The sequence below is a fragment of the Schistosoma mansoni genome, chromosome 2 (assembly GCF_000237925.1).
Source record: "Schistosoma mansoni strain Puerto Rico chromosome 2, complete genome".
NCBI lineage: Eukaryota > Metazoa > Platyhelminthes > Trematoda > Strigeidida > Schistosomatidae > Schistosoma > Schistosoma mansoni.
Window position 1 is genome coordinate 13,465,955 of NC_031496.1, and position 23,618 is coordinate 13,489,572.

A 23,618-nucleotide genomic window follows, 5' to 3' on the forward strand; every position below is an offset into this window, starting at 1 on the left:
TGAACCTTTACAGATTGATAAACCATTTACATTAATACGCGATTTGGCTAGTCTGTTTGATTATTAGGCGAACAAAGTCTCAGTAAGTTGGCTTCCAATCCAAGATAGTAATAAACACCAGTGTCAGGAAACTTTGCTTCCAAACTTTTGCATGTTCTTAAGACGCTCCGAACAATATACGGCAGATCAGGTACTACTTTTCGAGACTGATCCATAATGTAGTTTGCAGATCGGATGAACAGTTTGCCAGGCAACATTATTTTCATGACGATAGGAGACTATGGTAGGTGTGAAACCAGAGACCGACGTTTTGGCGATAGCATGACCTTTCCAACGGTGAATATGCCCTACGAATTGATGAAAGTTTTCGTAAGCAAAGCCAAGGCATTCACCGTAAAGGTGTCTTGCATTTCAAAATGTCTAAAGTTAATATGATTTTAACTTTCCCCCTAGATTCGATGCACTTAGTGTACTTAGGTGTAGTAAGGAAATTAACTAACTTTTGGGTAGGTTTGTCACATCAGCGATGCTGGCATACTAAGCGAGGTCGGTGTGGCAGACAACTGGTCCGTCATAAAATGCAATATTGCATTATACTAGTGAGTTACAACGACAGTTATTGAGTTAACGATAGACGATTTCGATGTTGCTAAGACTTTGGGTCTTTATTGAGCAGTGTCATTGGTGAGAACACACTGGAAAACATGGATGAAAACACAGTACCGTTTAGTATTTTGCAGCCTAAAACGTAAGTACATTAGACCTGTACATAATTAGCAGAGCAATACTGAAACGGAATGACAGATACTTGTACCAACCCGTTGATTTGGATGTAGTTGGGGTGCAGTCCAGATGCAGCAGCATCAAGTATCCTGAGTTTCAGTTATCGGAAACGTCTTTTTCACCAATAGCTAAGTAAGCCAACACTATGTATATATATATACTAGTTCAAATAGTATGGATGTACAACGATCACTTCTACATTAAAGCCCCCCAAATGTCCTGATACTTCCGAGAGAGGGGAGAGTACGCTCTCCCTCTCCAAATGTTCTCACATGGCCACGCGAATATATAGCCTCTGCCAGGGAAGTTCTACTCACTGCCTTCTCGTGGCATTACTGTTGTTTACGAAATTGAGAGGACGAAAAGTGAATGTCCGGCGCTCTAACCGGGTTGGTGGACGCGGCGAGTCCACCTAGGGGAGTTGGGAAACCCTGATTCCAAAACAATGGTGCAAATGGGCTCCAAGATCCTGAGGGAACAAATGGCGTATGAATCAATCGTCGGTCACCGGCTACCATGAGGCTGCATCTGCTCACAATGCTACACTGCCTTGTGGACCAGATCTTTAGGTCAAAGGCTCCCGGTGTGTTTCCCTAAGAAGACCACCTGCTTCAGTTTGGGCACCTGGGGAGTATCACAGCCCTCACACAAATCAAATGAGGTTTGTGCAGCGCATATATATCTGGTGCCCCCTTGTACCAATATTCATGTGTTTAAATAAATAATAAATATAAATAACATCAAAACATGTATCGAGCCAAACGTCAGAGTAAGTCATGTTAGCAGTTATCCAAACTTCGATAGATTGTCAAATGTATACGTTACCTTGCAAAAGCTTCTTACAGCTCAGTACGATATTTTTGCAGATGCTATGCAAGTAATGAGGATTGTAAATGATATTGCATTTTAACCAACGCTAAACAGTAGCTCCAACATGAGTTTCTCCTTCCTCCGTCAACTGAGCGAGAGTTGGAGACACCGAAAACACGTCCTCCACAAGAAGATATCAGGGAAAGATTCGTAAGCTCACTTAACCTTCCAAATGGGCGAGATGAGCAACTTAATGGATGACAAAACAAAACATATCTCAGATATATACTACCGCACGTCGTTAGCCCATAGTTGTCTATTAACTTCACCTTATTGAGAACAGTGAATAAAATGGGTATTTTGTTTAACAATGCTGTGGTTTTTATCCCACTTTATAATTTGTGATCAGTAAGAAATCGGGATTAAACCCCTCCATAACTGTATTTGTTCATTACATTTCAGAATACAGTCTACGACGACCAGGACAGCGACTGAAGGAGTATTGGTTAACAAAACACCGAACCTAGGACTAATCTAGTACCTCTTTTTGATAAATTCATGTTGAAGCGTGTGACTATTGCATCCGTCATCAAAACTGTTCACAAACTGATACGTCTTTTTTTTCCGGTGTAAAATAATGGCAATAGGACTTACCAGCTAGTACGAGGACGTATCGCTGTCATAGGGAATTTTATGCTTATGTTATTTCTTCTAAATATAGAGGATCAAAACAAATTTGATATTACGCGTTAAACGATATGGTTTGAATTTAGGAGAAAAGTGGACTATTTGGAGATCACTAAGGTTTGAATTTATAAACTTTTCGCCTCATGTGAGATATTTTGGGGAAACGTTTCGCTATTTTCTGAGAGTGGGCGGAAGATGTGACTTTGCAACTTCGCCTGAATTATGACCAAATTTTCCTCATCCTATGTTGCCCGTATTTCCACAAAGTTCTCCCTTATTTTCCATCCAGTTTAATTGGGATAATCTCAATCTTCCTATTTTAGGGAAAATTTTGTCCGGTTCGGGTAAATTTTGGGACAGTCGCTATAGAAAATTTTAGGGGAAATGGCACAAAAACCCCAAAATGTCCCCAGGTCCGAGCGAAATCCCCAAAATGTTGGGGGAACTTTTTAGTTTTCCTCAATACTTCTACAGAATCTTACAACACTTTGTGATTTTACCCACACGTTGATGAATACTACCGTATTTCTTACGAATTTGGTGACAACCCCAAATTTCCCCCAAGATAGCTATTCCAAACTCACTAGTGAGATTGGCATTAGATGGTAGCATGCTACTAAACTATAGCATTGAGATAGTATACGAAGATATGGATAAGATATTTCCAGGTTTCGGATATAGTAAATATGAAGTACTTATCCGAAAAACAAACCAAATTACGTACAGTGCCGAAAACGGCTTATTCTGAACTGTAACGACTGACTACGAATAATTGCCATGGGTTTCAGATTACAATGTGAAATATGTGTGTTTTATTACATGACTTATAGTCAGATTGTCTTGAGCTAAGCAAAATAAGCTTCAACCTAATGAGCCTCACTGTCCAGTAGCAAGTGGCCGACGTTATTTTACAGTGAGGACCAGGGTATATGTAACAAGTGGAAATAAAAGATTCAGTTTTAGATTTGTGTAGTAAGGACAAAAGGCTTATGGCCTATGTTATTCCCTTTTTAGTATATTTCTATAGGTGTCCAGTCTTCTCTTGAATGAGTCAGCTGAAGGTGCGGACACCACTGCTTCGGGTAAGAGGTCCCAAGAATTGATGACCTGGTGTGAAAACGTGTATGTTACCTGGTATTTTATTCGTTCCTGGTTTTTCTACTCACCTGCTATGTCCTCTGAGATATCCCACTCTAATGTGAAGTAAAAGAGAGAATACATGAGGTTCAGAATCATTTCTTAGTATTCTATACATCAAAATTAGATTACCTCTTAATCTACGACAGGACAGAGTAAAAAGGTCTAGTTTTTCAAGCTGCTCTTTGTATGGTTAACCCTAGAGCTCTGGAATTGCACAGATAGCTGCCCTCTGTATTTTTTCCAGGAAGTCCGAATCACACTTTAAACAGGGGCTTGCATCCTGAAAGCAGTTCTCTGCTTTTTCTTGATCCACTACCTTCCTCAATTAGGTTGGGAACCCAATGCTGCATCCCTGTTTTGTAATTTATGTACGAGAATGGTCTTTTAGGTTGCTTGAGTGCAGATTGTACCACTGCATTTCATGTTTCCTCTGAGATTCCCGCATTTCAATTAAACACTTATTTCTTACCAATCTGTAGGGTTTCATTGTACTTGCAGTGCCAAGGCTGACGGCAACATCCCAACCTTTCTATTTTTGTCTTGGTAAACGTCGAATATTCCAGCCTATTCATGGATGGCCGTGTTTCTTCTTTGGGACTGTCCAGGGTACAAATGGTTGAGTTACCCGATTGTATAACTACCTGAAATGTGTCTATGCCTCTTCTACTGATGCCTCAGAGTCGAATTCCGAGTTTTCCGCCATAGCTACAGATTTTATCGCCCCCATGTCTGCCTTCTGTATGTTAGGACGGGCCGGCGCAACTGTTTGACAGGCCATCTGAGCCAGAAATTTGAATAAGATGACTGTATGATCGCTTCTCCCTAGAAGTGGCAGGAAAGTCATTTGACCGAAATCGTCACCGTATGTGAAGACTGGGTCTACGAGGGACGAGGAGCTTCGTAGGTCATATCTGGTGGGATCATCAGTGTGTTGGAACAAAGCTAGTACAATGGAGGTTTCTAACAGTTTTCAATCAAACGGCGTTATCGATGACCCTAATTCTAAGTATACCGAGTTTATATACGGTGCATTAAAGTCGTCTACTATAAAGCTTTTACCCGTATTACACTAGGACTTAAGTTTGCTGAAGAGATAGTCGTCTACTGCACTTTCTGAACTGCGATGTACTACAACGAATTCAGTATCTTACCGTTTACATTTCAGCCTGAAACGCACCAGCTCACATGTCTCTGAGTCATGTGCTACTGTCTCAACAGCTCGTACGATAAAGATACTTTTCGTGTACTACGGTTTAATCTATCAGCCCCACTGGATATAAAACCAGTCGGCTGGATGTCATTATCAAACACTTCTGACGCATGCATTCGTCACACGCACGCCGTGGACTAGCCTATGCGGTTGTGTTCGCAATCTCTTCCTTGTACCTACTCTTACTAATGTATTTCTGTAATAACTTCCAATGTGTTATACGGTCTTCAGAGCAGCAGTAGTACCTTGACTCACGAAAGTGTAATCCTGTGATGTTTAAATAAATCAATGACTTCTTCGTATTGATGACTGTTGTAATTTTGAATTCCAAATACAATACATTCGTTCGGGCTCATCTAATACTTCTTGATTAAATTGCGTTATTCCTGGGATTACTAGTTTATACTACAATTCAAATACTTCTGATTATCATAAATCCACTTTATGCGCTGACCGTGAGATGTGACTTCGAAGCTAGCTGGTTTATCACACCATTCCCGTCTAACTCAAGTAGGCTCCCAATCATTCGTCACAGATCATCTACATTAGTGATCTACATACTCACCTGGTTTGGACTTGTATTTGATCAACATGTCTGTTTTGTGTACTTAAATCATTGGTGTCTAGAATTCGAACCATAGATTTTCGAACACTATCCTCCCCCACGAAATAAAGTTGGGTCTTCATATCTTCAGGTCACAAATTATATGACTTCATTTAAAACACGTTTCTCACATTGATTAGAAGATCCACTAGTGGTGACTTTGTAGATGGGTGTGGAGTCGCGATTGACTATGATCACCACTGTAATAAGGTTACGTGCCAGCTATCGACTTGGATCCCTCGGTAGGCCAAAAACCAGAAGGCTGTCAATGGTCCAGATAAGATATATTTGCTGGCGATCTCATGGTATCGAAAGAATACCGAGACGTGCCAAAGATTACAGGCAAAATGGCAGAGCGTAAGAGCGTTCGCTCAAGCAAGATAGACAACGGAACAAAAAGTGCTTCTCGTACAGTTAAAGAAACAAGTCAGTAAAACAATCACCGGTACAATTTGTTATAATAATATTTGTTTCTATTACACCAATAGCGTTCTCACTGTAAAAGTAGGTCACTACAACTTCATGGTGAGGATAAACAACACTCGATATGAGATCATCAGGATTCGATTCTCCTGAAATATTTTCCCAAGATTTATTAGGAATTCACTGAAGAATAGTGGGACATTAGAAAAATCGACATTTATCTGCATTGCATCAGATTTCCGACCATCATTTGACTCATCCAACAGATTTTTCTCATTTTTGTGAGAATTTTCATCAGTTATATGAATCATTAGGACAACCCATATCTGGCGAAAAAGCATAAGAAATCTGATAAGAAACTGGTTCGTCAGAAAGTTTTTTCGCAATGATTTTGAGTTCCGTTTGATACTCTCGTATTCATTGTGCCGCTACAATTGTTTTCTGAATACGAGATCCTCTAGCTCTCCCAACAAATATCATGTGAAGTACAAGTCTGTTTTGTGTGGAGTTCAGCTTCACAGTTACACAAGTCTAACAAGCCTTCACTTGATTCTGGATTGAGATATGATTCCATACTGTCTGTGTCAAAAATAAAATCAGATAATGAACCAAAGGTGGTATATAATCGCTTCTGAGTATGGATATCGCCCTCCAAAATCGTAAATAAAGATAAATGATCACTAGAAACATCCAATTTATCATTATTCGTGGTAAAACGATTAGTAGCTCTACACAGTAGCTAGATACGTCGAATTTCACCACATTAAAAGCATTTGACAGAATGAAATACACATGAATTACTCGAGTAAAATTAACCACAGGATAAGCATTTATCAAATCTGTACTAGCCTCTGTAAACTGCTTCGCAACTCCTCAATGAATTGTTATATGAATGACATTGATCACACAATGGATTGAGTCAACTAAGTAATTTAGTAGAATTCTTGGTGTCCTGGTGAATCGTTTTATGAAATTTCGCCATTTCACGGCATTCGAAATTAGTAAACTGCACAGGATTTAAGTTGCGTAGAGAAATGAAATAGGCTTGTCTGGGAGTGCTGAAGCTCTTAGTAAGCTATAGGTATCCTTTCCGATGAATGTAAGGAAATGAGCCACCTTTCTTTGTCATACTCCAGATTTCAAAACTTTCCATGTAATCTTCGAAAATTTCAGAATTTGAATATATATTAAACTGTCCAATCATAGGCTCCATCGCGACGCTAATATGACGATTATAAGTATTCGGATTGTCGTACTAACTAGGAATTCCCGAAAGAGCACAATTTAAACCAGATAGAATCAAATGAACATAAACGAATTTGGAATTCGTAATAAGCGGGTAATGAAGTACAAAAGAATCATTAGTTCCTTCAAATATCACAATCATCTGCCAGTTACTGCGTGGGCCTAACAATCGATCTTGTTTGGGTCTGACTATTTTTCATAGTCACCCGTTCAGTTTGTCTGCTTAAATGAATATCAGAAATATATATGTCCTAAATCTAACAAGTATTCAATTTCTGATTAGTATGTGATTAGTTGGCCAAAGATATACGAATGACACGTATATGATTTATTCTAACTACGTGATGTAGGAAATACTCAGCACCGACTCTCCATTCGTGGTCTGGTGCGGATGCTTGATTGATCGCATACACTAGTAGCGTGCTTAGTAAAACCAATAGGGTCTCTTTGACAGATTCACTTTCGTAGAAACAATTCAGGGAACATATTCATGGTAAGGAAACTGCAGTCCCACCGTATATTCGTTTGATACTGATAAGTTTAGTTCAGTCAATAAGACACTCAATGGGAACGTGTATTGAACGATGAGTTAAGTAAAAATTTCGAAAAAATGCATAGTAAACATAAAGAATCATCACTCTTCCAGTTTTAAAAATGCCGTTTGAATAGTATTTACAACAGCCTCAAGAAAAATGCAACGGGTTCTAAAATGTTCAGTTGCATATTATTGTAGGACGCCACCAACTTATGTACCAGTTACGTCTACGGTAGTGTGCGTGCTTCGGGTGTATATTTGATCTGGTTATAATTTATTTTATGTAAAGAGTCTTTTCTCGGAATCCCTGATTATTTGGACTGCGTCGATATTTCCAAAAAGTCAATACCCTAATGGTTCCGTGAAAGAACGTTAGCTTATCCATGAAACCTTACAGATCGGTTTAAAGCCGAAATTGTTGGTTGGTGGTCCATCCAGGGTAACGTAGAATAGCCATTACCTTTCATCAGCCAGTTAACCCCGAAGGTATGTTCATGAAGAACCAGTGACATAGTTTCAGTCTAACAACCTCGTATGTGTACAGTAATAAGATATATTTTAGATCCTTAGTTTAGTTATTTTGGGTTGTTCTGGTTATCTGTGCTTATAAACAGACAATTGTCAACAGATTCATGCACAAAATTGAGACCTTTGAAAGTGCGGGAATTTTTCGGCAATTCCTATATGGGACTGCACGCGCAAAAACTTATAGAGATAATAGCTGTTATGAGAATGTTGTTGTCAGCCATCAGATTTCGGTTGTAAGCCTAAGTAGAGTCGACTGTGAAAAGAGAGACACAGTTTGAAGATAGCTGTCAATTTGTGAAGGTGAGTCCAGAAATAGCGATCTGCATTGGACGAGCTTATACGAAAGTAAATACACTTTTTTCTGTGTCTGAAGATCGCTTTACCATTAATTATTTGTAAACTAGGCACGAATTCGTCTTAATAACCAGTCGACATTGCCCGACCAAAACACCATGAGTTGTCAGTTGGTTGGTGTAGGTGTCCCAATTCAAACAATTCGAAGTTAATTTATACAAGGAAGAATCCAAAGATTAAAAAATAACCAAAAAGCTAATATTGTCTTACGAATAGGTCTGAGAAACGTCCTTCCAATTCTTATCGAGTGTTTACAGAATAACAGCTTTGTTTAAAAGTGAATAACATTTGTAATAAAATCTTTATATGAGGTGAAATCCAGCGCTCTATGAGTAATATTTCACAGACGTTAGATTTTGGTAAGTACATATAGAACAAAACTTGAGTAATTAAAATGCATAATAAAGTATTAAAATAACTGAACAGAAATCCACATAAGTTTTACATGAAAAAACGTACAACGTTGTTATATATACCTAACTGGGGGACTAATTATTCAGTTGATCGTGTGAGGCAGCATTTAATAACCACGTTTCACCTATTCACTAGTCGTTAAACACTTTGCAACGTGGTTAACATGAATCAGTTGTATGACTATTTGCTTCTATTTGCTGTCTTTTTTAGTCAAATAACGGAGATAAAATAAAAACTGAACTAGGTTGAGCAAGTGATAGATTTCTTATTCAGTAGGCCTAGGAGGATGAACTTCGTCAAAGGATATTTTCATATGTGGAACAATGATTAACGAAATTAAAAAGGTATAACATTCTATATTACTTAACTGCAGTGATTTCATATGGGCAAATAAAATGAAGTTTTTATTTCATGGCTTTGTCACTAGAATGGTATTAATCAGAAGTTTGTAATGGTTTCATATCATACACTTCCTTGTGCATTTTTTTAAATTTTATTAATTGTAAAAATCGGTTTGTTTGTCTATAAGAGGATCATATCTTCTGTTATTAAGAGTTGGTTATAACTTCCACACCTAAATAGGATAATACTTTGAGATTATACATGTAAAATGAATGAGTTCACTAGTAATCACTAGCACTTGATTAGACTTTAAACAGTTGTCCTTTACGAAGAAAAATTACCGTCTCATAGTATTGTGGATCATTAACAAAATGAAAATTGTAGGTATCATTAACAAGGTGTGACTTGATAATTTTAAATAAATTGAGAATTGGGTAGATTGTTATAAATAAAAATAATATATTTGTAATATCCCAATGAATAGAAAAAGTAGATTTTCTGGCGTTTCTTGACTCAATGTAATCCACTTCTTTTTATTTATAAAAAGAAAAATTGTCAGGTCACTCTAAAATGTGCTATGATCATGGGCTAAGGTTTGGAGACATGAGAAGTACATGAATAGTTTGTATCGAAAAGTAAGTAAATCGTAGATTTATACATACAACATTTATAATTTAACAAAACTATTACAGAATTACTTCCGAACAGATGATTTTCATAATGTTAATCCATGCTCAAATGTAGTTGATTAATCAGGCCAAACGAATAATTAAGTAGTATACATTACTCCCATACTAAATGAAACGTTCAAATATTTTGGGAAATATCAGTTGTCTCCAGGTTTCATTTATCATTTCATGATACAGTGGCTTGGCAATCATAGTAGTGTGTTTCTTGAGAGTCCCAAAATAGCATGATGCAGCGGCTCAGTGTTCCTTGGTGGTCGATTACCAACCATTAGACTTCAGTCAATCAGTCATAAATTTAGGCATTCGAAGAAATCAATATTTGTGAACTGATTTAATTATCATCACCGTATCTTGTATTATACTAATCAGTTGATAGATGAGTTATAAATGACTCATTTTCTACATTTTAAATTTTTGAGGTTAAATTTCTGAATTTTGAATGAACGACGTTGAAGAAAAAAGCTTAGTATTACCTTGGTAGCTAACATAGTCTACACAAAGGGAAGAAATAAGATTAAGTTCCTCCATAGAATTAACTATCATTTCTTTACACATGCATAAGTTTACGTTACTATACTACACTATCTTATTTTAAAATGAACTTGATATCTTTTATTTACACCTAATTTATTATGTATATCAAATATCAAGGAGAAAAATAATCATTAAGAACAAATTAAAATACTGAATTATTTAAGGAAACAGTGATTTCTCTAAACAGTGATCAATATTCACTTGGTGTTGTGCACTTGTATCTTCCCATTGTTATTTAGGACTGCTAATGATCAGTCTCGTGTTGGCATATGTTCATCCATCTTTGCTTATAAAGCTTGTGACTTCAGGTAATATCGAGACAGTCCGCACGGGATGCACATATGCCAACAAGAGACTGATCAGTTGTAGTCCTGAATAACAATGAGAAGATACAAGTAAATAACACCAATTGAATTTAAACTTCACCCCATTGCACAAGCAGGTGGCTATCAGGACTCAGTAAGTGAGTGAAGAATTTAAGGATGGCTCGTTGGCAAACTCAAGGAAGCCTCAGAAAGCCGAGAAAGAACCGAAGACATTCCGTCCAAGTACCGCTACAGGAACATTCTAGAATGTCGACGTGTAGCTCCCCTATTGGATGAATAGGAAGGCCCCCCTATATGTCTATTGGCTAACCGAAATGATGATTTACTTTCAGCCAAAATGTATATATACATGAGATTTTTGTACTATATTTGACACTGTTTTGGGATTAACATTCCTTCTACTTGTCTTCTGTCTTCTGATTTTGCGACTTGGGAAGGTTCTAACGTTCGAGTGTTCACGTATCACGCGACATACTAAGAATCTAATTTCGAGATATAACAGAGAACGCGATGGCATTTGAAGCGAACGGTACTGGGCTCGAGTCTCAGAGTGAACATCAACTCTGAGTAACAGGTACATCCAGCTAACGAATCTCAAATACGACGAAATACGTGTCCTTGATTCCATTGTTAGACACTATCCATCTTTGCTTATAAATGATCAATATTATTTAATCGTTGTTTTTTTTCTTCATAGAATGTTTTACATTGTGATCGAATTTTAACAATAAAAAGAAACACATTACCACTAATCATTCATCGAATTCATAAGATAAAAATATTTTTTTTATAAAACTATTAAATATGATTCTTATTATAGTTACTATGATATGGAAGTAATAAATAAATAATTAAAACAAAAAAAAAGAAAGGAAGAATTTGATTGGTTATTTTTGGTAACATTATAAATTCACGTGAATATAAGTAAATGTCTCTTTTATATAAAGAAATATTGATCATGTTTAAATTTCATTAGTTGCTAGGCTGAAATAAAAAAATTTTAGTTTAAAAGTTAATTCATATTGATATCAGTAGTAAATTAAATTTTGTAAATTGAAGAAAAACATAAAGATAAAATAACAATGTTGATCAAATTCATTTTTCCATCATTAAGATCAAATACAAATCAAGAAGTTTGTCGTATTCATTATAATCGATCTTTCAAGTCATTAAATTTGGATTGGATTGCTAAAGCTATATTTCAGATAACTAATTTAAAACGTGATACATTATTTAGTCTTTATTATTATGGTAAGTAGATTGTTTTTTTCTGTTAGATCAAAAATTTAATTTTTTGTTGTTGTTAAGGTTGTGGAGAAGATTTGTAGTTCGGGTGGATGATTTCGATGGAGTTTTGTTTTCTAAGCTGAATGGTTTGGTTGTGGGACCCATGGGAGATGCAATCAAAACCAAGAAGTAAACAATGACAGATTTAAGATCAACAAGAACCAATCAACATCGAGGTGTACAGGACAAGCTGTGAACCACATGTGGAGAAATTTGAACACTTCACTTCTACCCGAAGTTTGTGCCGATGGTGTCATTCAGAAGGACGATGAAAGCTTCACGACCAGACCATCCAGCTCAGAGAACAAAACTTCATCAAAATTTTTAAGGTTATCTACCTATTCTTTAATCTTTAATAAAAGTGTAATATTTGAACGAAGAATATTCTTTTCAATAAATTCTCTTCAGGTTCTACAATTATATATCCAAATTAATAATCCGAAAAAATGGCCAGGTTCAAATATTAGCCTTTTAATATGATTGGGATCTTTAAACGATTAAAAATGTAATATCTAGTATTTTTTTTACCTTTTTCTAGTTCATTTAATGAGTTCCATATTATAAGAGCATAATCTTTACTGAAGATTGCATTCCAATCGTTTAAAACTACTCATATATGTCTTTCATGAATGCGCCACTGTAGCTAATACCAACCGTAAAAATGATGACCAACCAAAGTAGAGTTAAAGCTTAAAATGAAGTTCTTGATAAATATTAGACTCTTACATATTACATCACTCAATGAAGGAAAGTACAAAGTTCAAACATGCCTGTTATCGCACATATACTAAACATTTAAAAAGTGATGACACCACCTCTCTTGTGAATTTTCTTCTGCTATTATTCATGAGTTTAACAACATTTATCTCCAATAAATTTTCCTAAATTATCGATTTGATTGTTAAACAAACAGTTAACAGTTCTATAACAGAAAGTGGGTTTTGTGTAGATTTTAGTAATTTTATAGTTGAAATCATCAGTCAATTGAAGCTAGACCACCATGGTAAACCTGGAAGCACTGTACAGCCGATTTCGTCCTATTGTGGGACTCCTCGGCAGTGCGCATCCACGATCCCGCCTCATGAGATTCGAACCCAGAACCTACCAGTCTCGCGCGCAAGGGCCGAACCTCTATACCACTGAGCCGGCATCCTATGGTGTTAACGTCTAACTTCAACTAATCCACGAAATTGAGCGACAAATCCATCATTGTCTTCAGTGGGTTACTATCTAACAACAGACCTGGTTGAACTCCACTGGTTACTGCTTCTCACTACAACTCTAGGAAATACCTCTTGAAGCCAGTCACTAGTGAGCATATGATTATTATCAGAAGGGAGATTTTGTGGAGATTTTAGTAATTTTATACTTGAAATCACGAGTCAATTGAAGCTAGACCACCATGGAAAACCTGGAAGCACAGTTTAAAAAATTTGTAGTTAGCTTGAATGTGCATTCATTTCAAGAAGTGATCGACTAAATAGACGAATTTGTATTCGCTATGAAAATGTTAATCATAAAATCAATATTTTTGACTTAATATATGTTTATGTCAAACAATCAGTTGGGATGTTATTCATTTAAATGAATTCATTACTAATTGTTAATACGATAGAATTAACCAATACGATTATTGGAATAGTTGAAATGGTCAGTCTAATGATTCATTTGTGTAAGTGATATTTAAACCTTCAAAGAAAAAACTAAAGGTCCAATTAACTAAGTATATTATTATGGAATGAATTCTGTTAATTATATACGTAAAATTCAATTAAGCCAGTATTGATCAAGTTGACTATTAATCGTAGTTCTATCCATTGTAACTCATAATTTATGGACGAACCGATCAGATTTGTGATAACAAATCTTGGAGTGTGGCGCGAAACTCATTCATCCATTTGAATAAATAACGTTATGGCACTTTAGCTGATGTCAGTTGGTGATGAAAACCTTAAATCTAATTCATAATCCTAACCATCAACTGTAAATCATTGTACTAATTCCTCACACTGGTTTATAACAGTCATTTAGTCCTAGTCAGTAGGTGAATGTTCTCAAGGTCACTTTAGTGTCGCTCAAAAGTGGTCCTTAAATCGTAGTTTCACCGATTTTTTTCTCTGTTATTTAATTTCGGTCACTAAATAAAAGTACGAAAAACAACTGTTACGTCTCAAGCGAGTTTGAGACATTGACACGATGGACTACCTAGCATAACCTTGAGGCTAGTAACGCGTTAGTCCGAAATGTGACTAACGCCCTTGGAGTAGAAAGACGAAAAACATCCTGTTACCTGGTTGGTTGGCAAGCCAGAGAGGAAGAAAACTCTAATCGATTTAGATTAACGTAACAAAACATGAATAAGTAGATGACTAACACGACCACAACCTACAAACCATTAGAAAAGTACAACAATTAGTTATAGTAGAAAATGGAGTACAAGAGGTTACGTTTAAATCACTATGATTCTGGAATAGAGAAGTACATGGTAGTGAATCATGCATCGAACGAGAGCTTATGGTTTGTAGAATAAATCAGGGAGGAAACTAAATGTTAGTACTTTATAAACTTTGAATTAAATGAAATAATCTTCGCAAAAGTAGCCTCTGGTTGTTTGTTATGGCTTCACTATTTTTTTATTTACGTCAATCGCTTTAATACTAAGCAGTAAAATTTTGGCTGCTACATTGAACCATAAGTTTTTAAATTAAAGTATTCATGTAGTTCAGTGACTTGCTGATTGTTATGTCCTATGGTCCTGTTAATATATCACATGACTAAATCGTCGATCGGACATGGACTTGTATAACCTCGGCACTGTGCCAAACCAATGACTCAGAAATCAGTACGAGCAGCCCATAGTCAATTCTGAGTCCTTATTGTCTCCCCTCATCAAGCTCAGTTCGTTTGAATTCAGAACACAATTCAGCGTCCATTATATGAATTTTGTATGTCAGACATACGCAGTTTATATACAAGCAAATTAGATCACATCACGCTATGAAAAAGAAAATAATAGTTATACAAGGTCAAGTCAAAAGTGGTTGGGTGTGTGAGGCATCCAGGTTTCAATGATGGTATAACATTCATCGATTAATGATCTTAGTCAAAAACTTAAAAATCTCCACAGCCCGGTACTGATAACTACCATGTACTCACTAGTGACTGGATTCGTGAAGTAATTGTCGGTAAATTAGTGAGAAGCGGTGACCAGTGGATCTAAACCGTGTCAGGTAGAGAGAGATATCTACCTCAGACAATGGGAGACGGTCGCACAATTTCGTGGGTTGGTTGAAGTTAGACATTAACACCGTTGGACGCCGGCTTAGTGATCTAGAGGTTTGGCATTCGAGCACGAGACCGAAGGTCCTGGGTCTGAATACCACGTGCGGGATCGCGGTTGCGCACTGCTGAGACGTTCCATACCAGGACGAAACTGCCATCTAGTGCTTCCAGGTTTTCAACGGTGATCTAATATTTATCGATTCATGATCTCAATCAAAAAAACCGGAAATAACTTAAGAATAGTAAATCGTATAATAGTAGTCAATAGTTCAAATGAAAGCTTATAATAAGAGGAACATGGATATACATATAACATAGTTAAATAATAGTTACATAATAAGAATATATATAACAGTCCATAAATAATTTCTAGCAGTTACCATCCACTTATTTCTCGCTGGGATATAACACTAATTAGTATGCTTAACTTTTAGCTGTCAAGTTATTCGTCTCAATCCAACAAACTTAATTCTGTTTAAACTAATTAATGACATCAGTAGCATTTAAAGATTATGTATACAATCAGTAAAGGAAGTTTTCATTGTATGCCAGGCGAATTATTGTGTACATTTACATTTAATTATAATCCAAGTTAGATATACTTAACAAAGTTAATCATTAATTTTACTTACAAAATCCGACATTACTGTTACTATTACGAAAATTTACTGTTATAATTCAGTTTCCTCTTTTCACTCTTATTTTAACTTATGTCATTCTAGGTCTATGTAATGCATTGAAATGGGATATTAAATAATGTAGTAAATAAATTCACTTAGTATTGTTTGTTTGAATCTTCCCATTGATGTTTAGGACTGTAACTGGTCAGTCTGTTATTGGCATATGTGCATACTGTACGTATTGCCTCAATATAGCCTTAAATCACAAGCATTAAAAGCAAAGATGGATTATGGCTAGTAGTGGAATCCAGGACGCGCGTTTCGTAGCAAGTGACTATCAGGACTCAGTAGCTGAGTAGATAACGCGATGACGTCTGAAGCGAACGGTACTGGGTTCGAGTCCCAGAGTGAACATCAACTCTAAGTTGCAGGCACATCCAGTTGGCGAGTCCCAAATAGAACGAAATACTTGTCCTGGATTCCACTGCTAGCCACTATCCATCTTTGCTTATAATGTAGTAAATAGTTTATAATCAAACAAAATTAGGTAATTTGTTTGTATTATTTATTTTTAATCTGATTGTTTCTGTCAGACATTTGTTTGGATCATCATCGATGCTAATTTCATTTTATGATGTGTTATAACTTGTGGTCGAGTGGATGCCCTGTTAACGTATGACGTGGTAAAACCGCCAATCAGAGAGTATCGATTTATCGATCGGAACAGTGATACACGAAAACCTCACGAACAGTCTAGAGTACTTGTCGGTCCTGCTTTCTGACTAGCCCAGCCAGTTAAGTCCAGAACAGCCTCAGCGTCATGAATCATTATATTTCAAAAATACTGAGTTTACATACCAATCAAACCGACCACATCGTACCATAAAATAGAAAATAACATTTGTACAAGTTTTGGCCAAAGGTGGCTGTGAATAGGGGGAAGAGTAATTAATAGACTGGGCATAACTCATAGGTTAAAACAAAGCTTATAATAAGAGGGACATGAATATGAAAAGTTTAGTTACTTAACAATTATGCAATAGGAAATATACATATCATATTGGTCCATAAATAGTCCTCAAAAGTTACCATTCATAATTCTATTCGGGATATAACATGATGGAAATGATTTAGGTAGGAAGTAGTAGGTAAAACATTACGATAACAGTCACATAATACTTATAGTCATCTGAAATGTGAATGTACCATGAATTCCCTATGGAAATTTAAACAGATCATACTGATAAATATCAAATATTACATAATAATTAATCATGATTTTCTAATGTTTGCTTTAAAGTTTATATAATGTGAATTATAGTAATCATGATATTTTATTATTTGAATTAAATAGAGTAATGCGTTATTTTTTTCTTGAATAAACGACATTGATTATATGCAGACATAGTATATTACTTTTGGTAGTGTATTTGTTATTACAATTTGACAGCTTCAAAAGAAAAAAAATTATAGATGGAATACCTGGATCTTTCTTGCCAAATTGGCAAACAAAAATTAAAAAATTAATTAATTAAAAGGGAATAAGTTTCAAGGTACTTTAAAACTATCTTGGAAATTAAAGTTTATGTAGCTTTATAATATAGTGCTTATGTACGTCTAGTTTTAAAATAATTATTCCTTGTTAAAAAGTCAATTAACATTTAATTGACATTAAAGAGTAATAATTGAAGCTCTACAAGTAAGGTAACATGACTTAAACGAAATCACATTATTAATGGTATTGATTCTTCAAAATATAAAATGAAAAGGTGAATTGTTGATAGGAATATTGTTTGCTTGTTTTTTGATGATAAGCTCATTTGAAGGGTTCAGTTCGGATGAATTATTAGACTTATAGAGTAATGAACGTATTTTGGGGTAGTATGAAGCAGTTTGTTGTATTATGCAAAATTACACACAACATTTATAAAGTATGAAAACAATGCAATCAATATACCATTTGCACATCTTCCTCAAGTTATTGTGATAAGTAGAAGTATTTGAATTATTATATGATCTAGGAATCCCTGAAATAGCGCAGTTTAAATCAAACAGAACTAGATGAACACAAACGAATGTATTTTATTTACAATTCAATAGCAGACATTCATCAAGTACAAAAGAATCATTAGTTCATATAAACATTACAGTTATCCTTTAAAAACTCCATCATTCTTTTTTATTTGTTATTATTCTAATTGTTTTCCGTTTTCCTTTATCTCTTCTTCATTTTCTTCCTTTGTTCGGAAGAACTACTTTCGATTTCTGATGGATACTACTTACATCTGTCTGTACAAGTAGTACACACCATAATGATAATCAAGGTATGGCTTACTTTAAGTGTGATTATTGGCAATGAGATATGGTTCACTAGAATATGGCCATTTTGTACAGTTTGAAATGTGTCAAGTAAATGTATGTATATATTGATATTCTTAAGTATAGGGTGGGTGGAGTTTCGAACCAAGACAAAACCAAAACAGTATTCCTTGGTTTGTATTGATTACATGCATTAAACGGCATTGTTACCTCAATCTTTACTTTGTTATAGTTACTGTAATTTATACAGAGTTACTAATTGTAAATGGCTATTTCCATTATTCGTTTGGCGGGAATAATTTACATTTTAGTGTTCACCCATTAATACATTCCCATTATTAAACAATGGTAAATAATAAAATGAGATATTTTATATAGATATTTGTTTAGTTTGAAGATATTTTTTTGCAATGAACTAACGTCAGCTGGAGAACCATTGAAAACCAATAATTAATGAACGACTGTTTTATTCCAAGTTGCGACTTAGTAGTGCATATTTCCGAGAGTATTTTTGTAGTATGGTTTGAAGATCAATGATCGTATCCTTTGTTGAGATCTCGAAATCACATTCGTATTCACAGAATAATCAACAGTGTAAGTAGAACATGATCTTTATCATAATAAACACTAGGATAGCAGATAAAATTAATCACTACAAGTATTTGTATATTAATCTAACAGTACACTTGAAATAATTACGGTAACAGTTGGCTAAGAAAAGAAATCATCATTTTATAATCCAATAAAAATTGATTTCATGCAATTGCTTCCCTTTATGAATTTAAATAAAACCAGAACAAATATTGATGCACGTACTTACTTACACTGTTACCTCTCGTGGATGGGCATATGCCACCCACCAGCACTCTCCATCTAACCCTGTCCTGGGCAATCCTTTCCAGTTAACATTCATCCTTTTCATATCTGCTTCTATTTCCCCGCGTAATGTGTTCTTTGACCTTCCTCTTTTCCGCTTCCCTTCCGGATTACAAGTTAGGGATTGTCTTGTGATGCAGTTTGGTGATTTCCTCAATGTATGTCCTATCCACTTCCAACGTCTTTTCCTAATTTCTTCTTCAGCTGGAAGCTGGTTTGTCCTCTGCCATAAAAATAATTCAAATATTGATGCAGAATAATATGAATTCATTATATTTCATGGTTTCTTGTCAGCTGCTTACAACCAAATATGTATTAGGATTTTAGCATTGAGATAATAAATAGTGTGGAACAATTAACATAAGTGAATGTAAAGGATTGGAATGATAAAAGGTTATCAATGATAACTATATACATATATATGTGCAAGAAAAGGCCAGAGGTTATTAGGTGTTAGAATCCAGGAGGCATAAAGGGTGGGTGGTGTAATAGTTGAGTGGAGTACAGTGACAGATAAGATAAAATGTGTGGTAATTTTCGAGATAATGAAGGATTCATGGAATTAAAAACAAATAGGATTGGTTACGTAATAATTGAATAGAATTTGAAAAGTTGACATCATTTAAGAGAAACAAGTGAGCGGAAATGTGTGAGTGAAAGGGTGGTTAAAGAATTGGGTAATGGAAGAGGAATATAATACAAAACTAAAAATTGACCAAAATCGATTTCTTTAAAATATATTAGTACATAAGCAAATTGTACTCATGTTCTCACATCATTATACCAAATAAACTTTGGTTCAACTGAATTCCTTTTCTTTTTGTTTTACATTTTGCAAATCAGTGTACGATATATTTCAATATCGTTATATTATGGACAAAAGCATATCTTATTATACTGTGATGTGACTGTATTGACAGATGTATACAGTGTAGGTGTGACTTCATCTACTATATACTAGAACTGTGACTAGAAGCAGTGACTAGTGGAGCTCAACCACGTCTGTTGTGAGATATCAACTCACTGAAGACAATTGGTGAACAGTTTCTCAACTTCGTGGATTGGTTGAAGTTAGACATTAACACCATCGGATGCCGGCTCAGTGGTCTAGTGGTTAAGTGCTCTGGCGCGAGACTGGTAGGTCCTGGATTCAAATCTCGCGAGGCGGGATCGTGGATGAGCACTGCTGAGTAGTCTCACAACAGGACGAAACGGCCGTCCAATGCTTCCAGGTTTTCCCTGGTAGTCTATCTTCAATCGACTCATGATTTCAACCATGAAAATACTAGAACTGTATTAATTATATTTATACATGTCCAATACATTTATTTCTTTAATATTTTTTCACTCAAAATTAGTAGTATAAGAATTATTAACTAATTAAATGTAAAGTGATGTTTCTTTTTCTTTTTGAAAAAAATGTTTTCACAAGAGCATAAGACAATTAATGAATTGAATTTAGTGGATCACACTAAAATATAATCAACTAATGGAATAGGAATTTTGAGAGAAGAGAAAATACACTGAAATATCATACGTGTATTTGTTTGCATAGTGACAAAGTAGTTATTTTGTAAGGAAGATGATAGACGATAAGACTTTCTTGTTATTAATGATCATTAGAATTTATCTGTATGTAATATGGTCATCTTATAAGAGAACATATGATTAACAGAAGGTTTGTCAAATCTATGGAAATTATTATGTTAAGAGACTAGGTATCTTTATCACAGAATATAAATTCCTAACAAATGACTGAATTTAACTTGATGTTTTTAACATGGGAAATCCATATAAACATACGAACAGAGAGAACAATGTGTTTTGTAGGATATGGACATAAATATTTCACTTTATGAATACCATGAGTTTAATGAATATTTTCCTATTAGTTAGCGTAAACTTGCACTACACAGACTGATCGATCATTCGTATTTGAACATTTTATGATCATTAGAGAAGTTAAATGATAAAAGTAATTGCTAGGATTATCGACTTAATTCCAGTCATGGTATTTCAATATAATCTTAGAATCAAATAGATCCAGGACAACTATAGAAGTGAATCATTCGTTACTTTTTTTAATGGCTATTTCCGATGTAGATTTCTAAAAGTTCCAGTAAAAACTATGACCTATGAGGTCACTTATTTTTTAGAGTTGGGTAGCCACTAACTGATTGGATGGAATAATACTCCTTTAATAACAACAATTGATCAGATTCGCTAAATATAGACAATTTGATATCGACGGAGTAATTAATCTGTTTTGTGCTAACAATGAGGCCCAGGAATTTTCGGTCTGATAATGTGTTTTATTATGATCGTTCACAATTGTAGTATACCGAACTTAGATGAAAAGGCTTGCCAGTGATACTTTGTTTTCAATGGTTTTTCAGGTTATATCAACCAATGGTGAAATTATTTTATTAAAATGAGATTTTTTAGAAGATGGTTCAGGTAATTTCGATACGCTGTATAAAGTCTAACAAATGTCTGTAATTGGCGATTATTTATTTGGTTAACAATAACTTGAAATTCACCAACTCTTACATTAGGCTACATTTTGCATTTTCATTCTCTATTCACTTTCTTGTTTATATTTCAGTTTGCTTTCTTAACTTCAGTAGAAAAAAAGAATTACATATCATCCCGTCTTGAAGTGTATGGTAAAATTTCAAAGTACGATATTCATTCAAGTACACAAGATAGTTACTTGTAGACATAGTCAATTACTTCTGACGTAATACATAATAATAATTAATCAATCAAAAAGTATAGTGTAAAAGATATATGGTACAATAAAGTCAAAATACAGAGTGGATGCATAAAGGATAGTTTGTTTAGACAAATTGTAAACGAACTGAATACAGAACTGAGGCGAATAAACATGAAAATAATAAGAATGAGTTAAGAATCTCTGCAGATCATTTTGTAATTACTCCTGATGTTGTTTAGTTCACTGAACTATATCGCTTAATCGTCTACCTTTAGTTGTCATTCGGAACAACATCATCAGTGCCCACTTCATGTATAGTGAAGCTTTCGATCATTTACTAAAGTTAAACAGCCGTCAACTGAATAAATATGTTTCACATCACTTTTCTGTATCTTATATTGTTGATCATTTTCGATAACTTTTCTACTCTTCTTCATACTGGACATGAAAACTATTTTTCATATCTTTCTCCCTCTCGTTCCACTGTCTTTATTTTGTTTATCAATGTAATGGTTCTTTTTCTTTTCGTTGTTTTAAAACATGTGAATTACTTGGAAAATACAATTTTAGTACAATTTAAGTACCTGTGACCTATAATGATGACCCTTTTACGATATAGAAACATTTGTTATCGCAGTTGAATTGCTGAAATTATTCAAGTGACTGACATGTGTTAATTTCCTCGCGGAAATAATTTCCATTCACAAGCGAATAAATTTTCAAAAAACATAGTAACTTAATAAATTCTAAGGTAATCAGAACTTATTTTGCATACAAAATATGACACATCAGCTAGCGAATGATCATCGAATGATAAGAAAATGAATATTAAGAAATAACCAACGTTAGTTCACTTCTGTCCAGCTAAGAACTGACTATTATCTTTTCCAGAAGGGGGTTTTGTGGAGATTTTAGTAATTTTATATAGTTGAGATCATGAGTCAATTGAATCTAGAACATCATGGAAAACCAGGAAGCACTGGAAGGCCGTTTCGTCCTATTGTGGAACTCGTCAGCCGTCCAGTGCTTCCAGGTTTTCCATGGTGGTCTAGCTTCAATTGACTCATGACCTCAACTATATTATCTTTTTATAAGTCTACCAGAGGAAAGAGTTATATATGGATATGAGATGCCATAAAACAACGAATTACACAAAAAAGTCTAAAAATGATTTTAATTATTAATCACTTAGGATTTTCTACAATGACCTTTGTTACTGTAATATTTTCTTGTTCTTTTTTCTTTGGAAATCTTCAGGTGATAACAAATTTGTGCAAATCACAACAAAATCATGTTTGAAAACTATGGCTAAATATTTTAATGATAATGGTCAAATCTGTCGAATTTACACTATACCTCATTTGCATTCTGATTCAAAGCCATTGAATTCATTTTTCAATTTTTGTAAAGCTGATGAATTACCAAATATTTTAATACAACCACCTACTATTGAACATAAAACATTAAATGATACATGGTTACAAACTCCATGTAAATTATGTGAAAAATTGAAATGGTCAGGTGAACGTTATACTTGTTTATTTTGTTCAAATATAGTTTTATGTAAAGAATGTTTTTATACTGGTTATCATAATGAACATCCTATTTTATGTACTCGTAATAATAAATTATTTTCACAAAAATTATTACAATGTTCACGTTTAGCTGTAGCATCAGTACCATGGAAGAATACATTACCAAAAGTATATAAAGATCCTAGAAATGATGAACGAATAAGACAAACAATAAATAAAGAGAATAATTATTTCAATCAAAATGATAAAATTTCAAATAATGAAAAACAAAATAAACGAATAATATTGTTTAAAAAAACCGCTTAAAAAGATTTTGTTTTTGTTGTTTTGTTTTAACTTTTCTTTATTTTATTCACATG

At 34.6% G+C, this 23,618-nt stretch overlaps 1 protein-coding gene across 1 annotated transcript; it reads left to right on the forward strand.

Annotated features, from left to right (window-relative positions):
- Positions 1-21,456: 21,456 nt before the first annotated feature.
- Smp_148290 (hypothetical protein) lies at positions 21,457-23,565 on the forward strand (the record flags this gene model as incomplete). Its single annotated transcript, XM_018795755.1, has 3 exons — positions 21,457-21,465; positions 21,614-21,704; positions 22,982-23,565. 3 exons carry the CDS (start codon positions 21,457-21,459, stop codon positions 23,563-23,565), a joined length of 684 nt encoding a protein of 227 aa, XP_018650035.1.
- Positions 23,566-23,618: the final 53 nt, after the last annotated feature.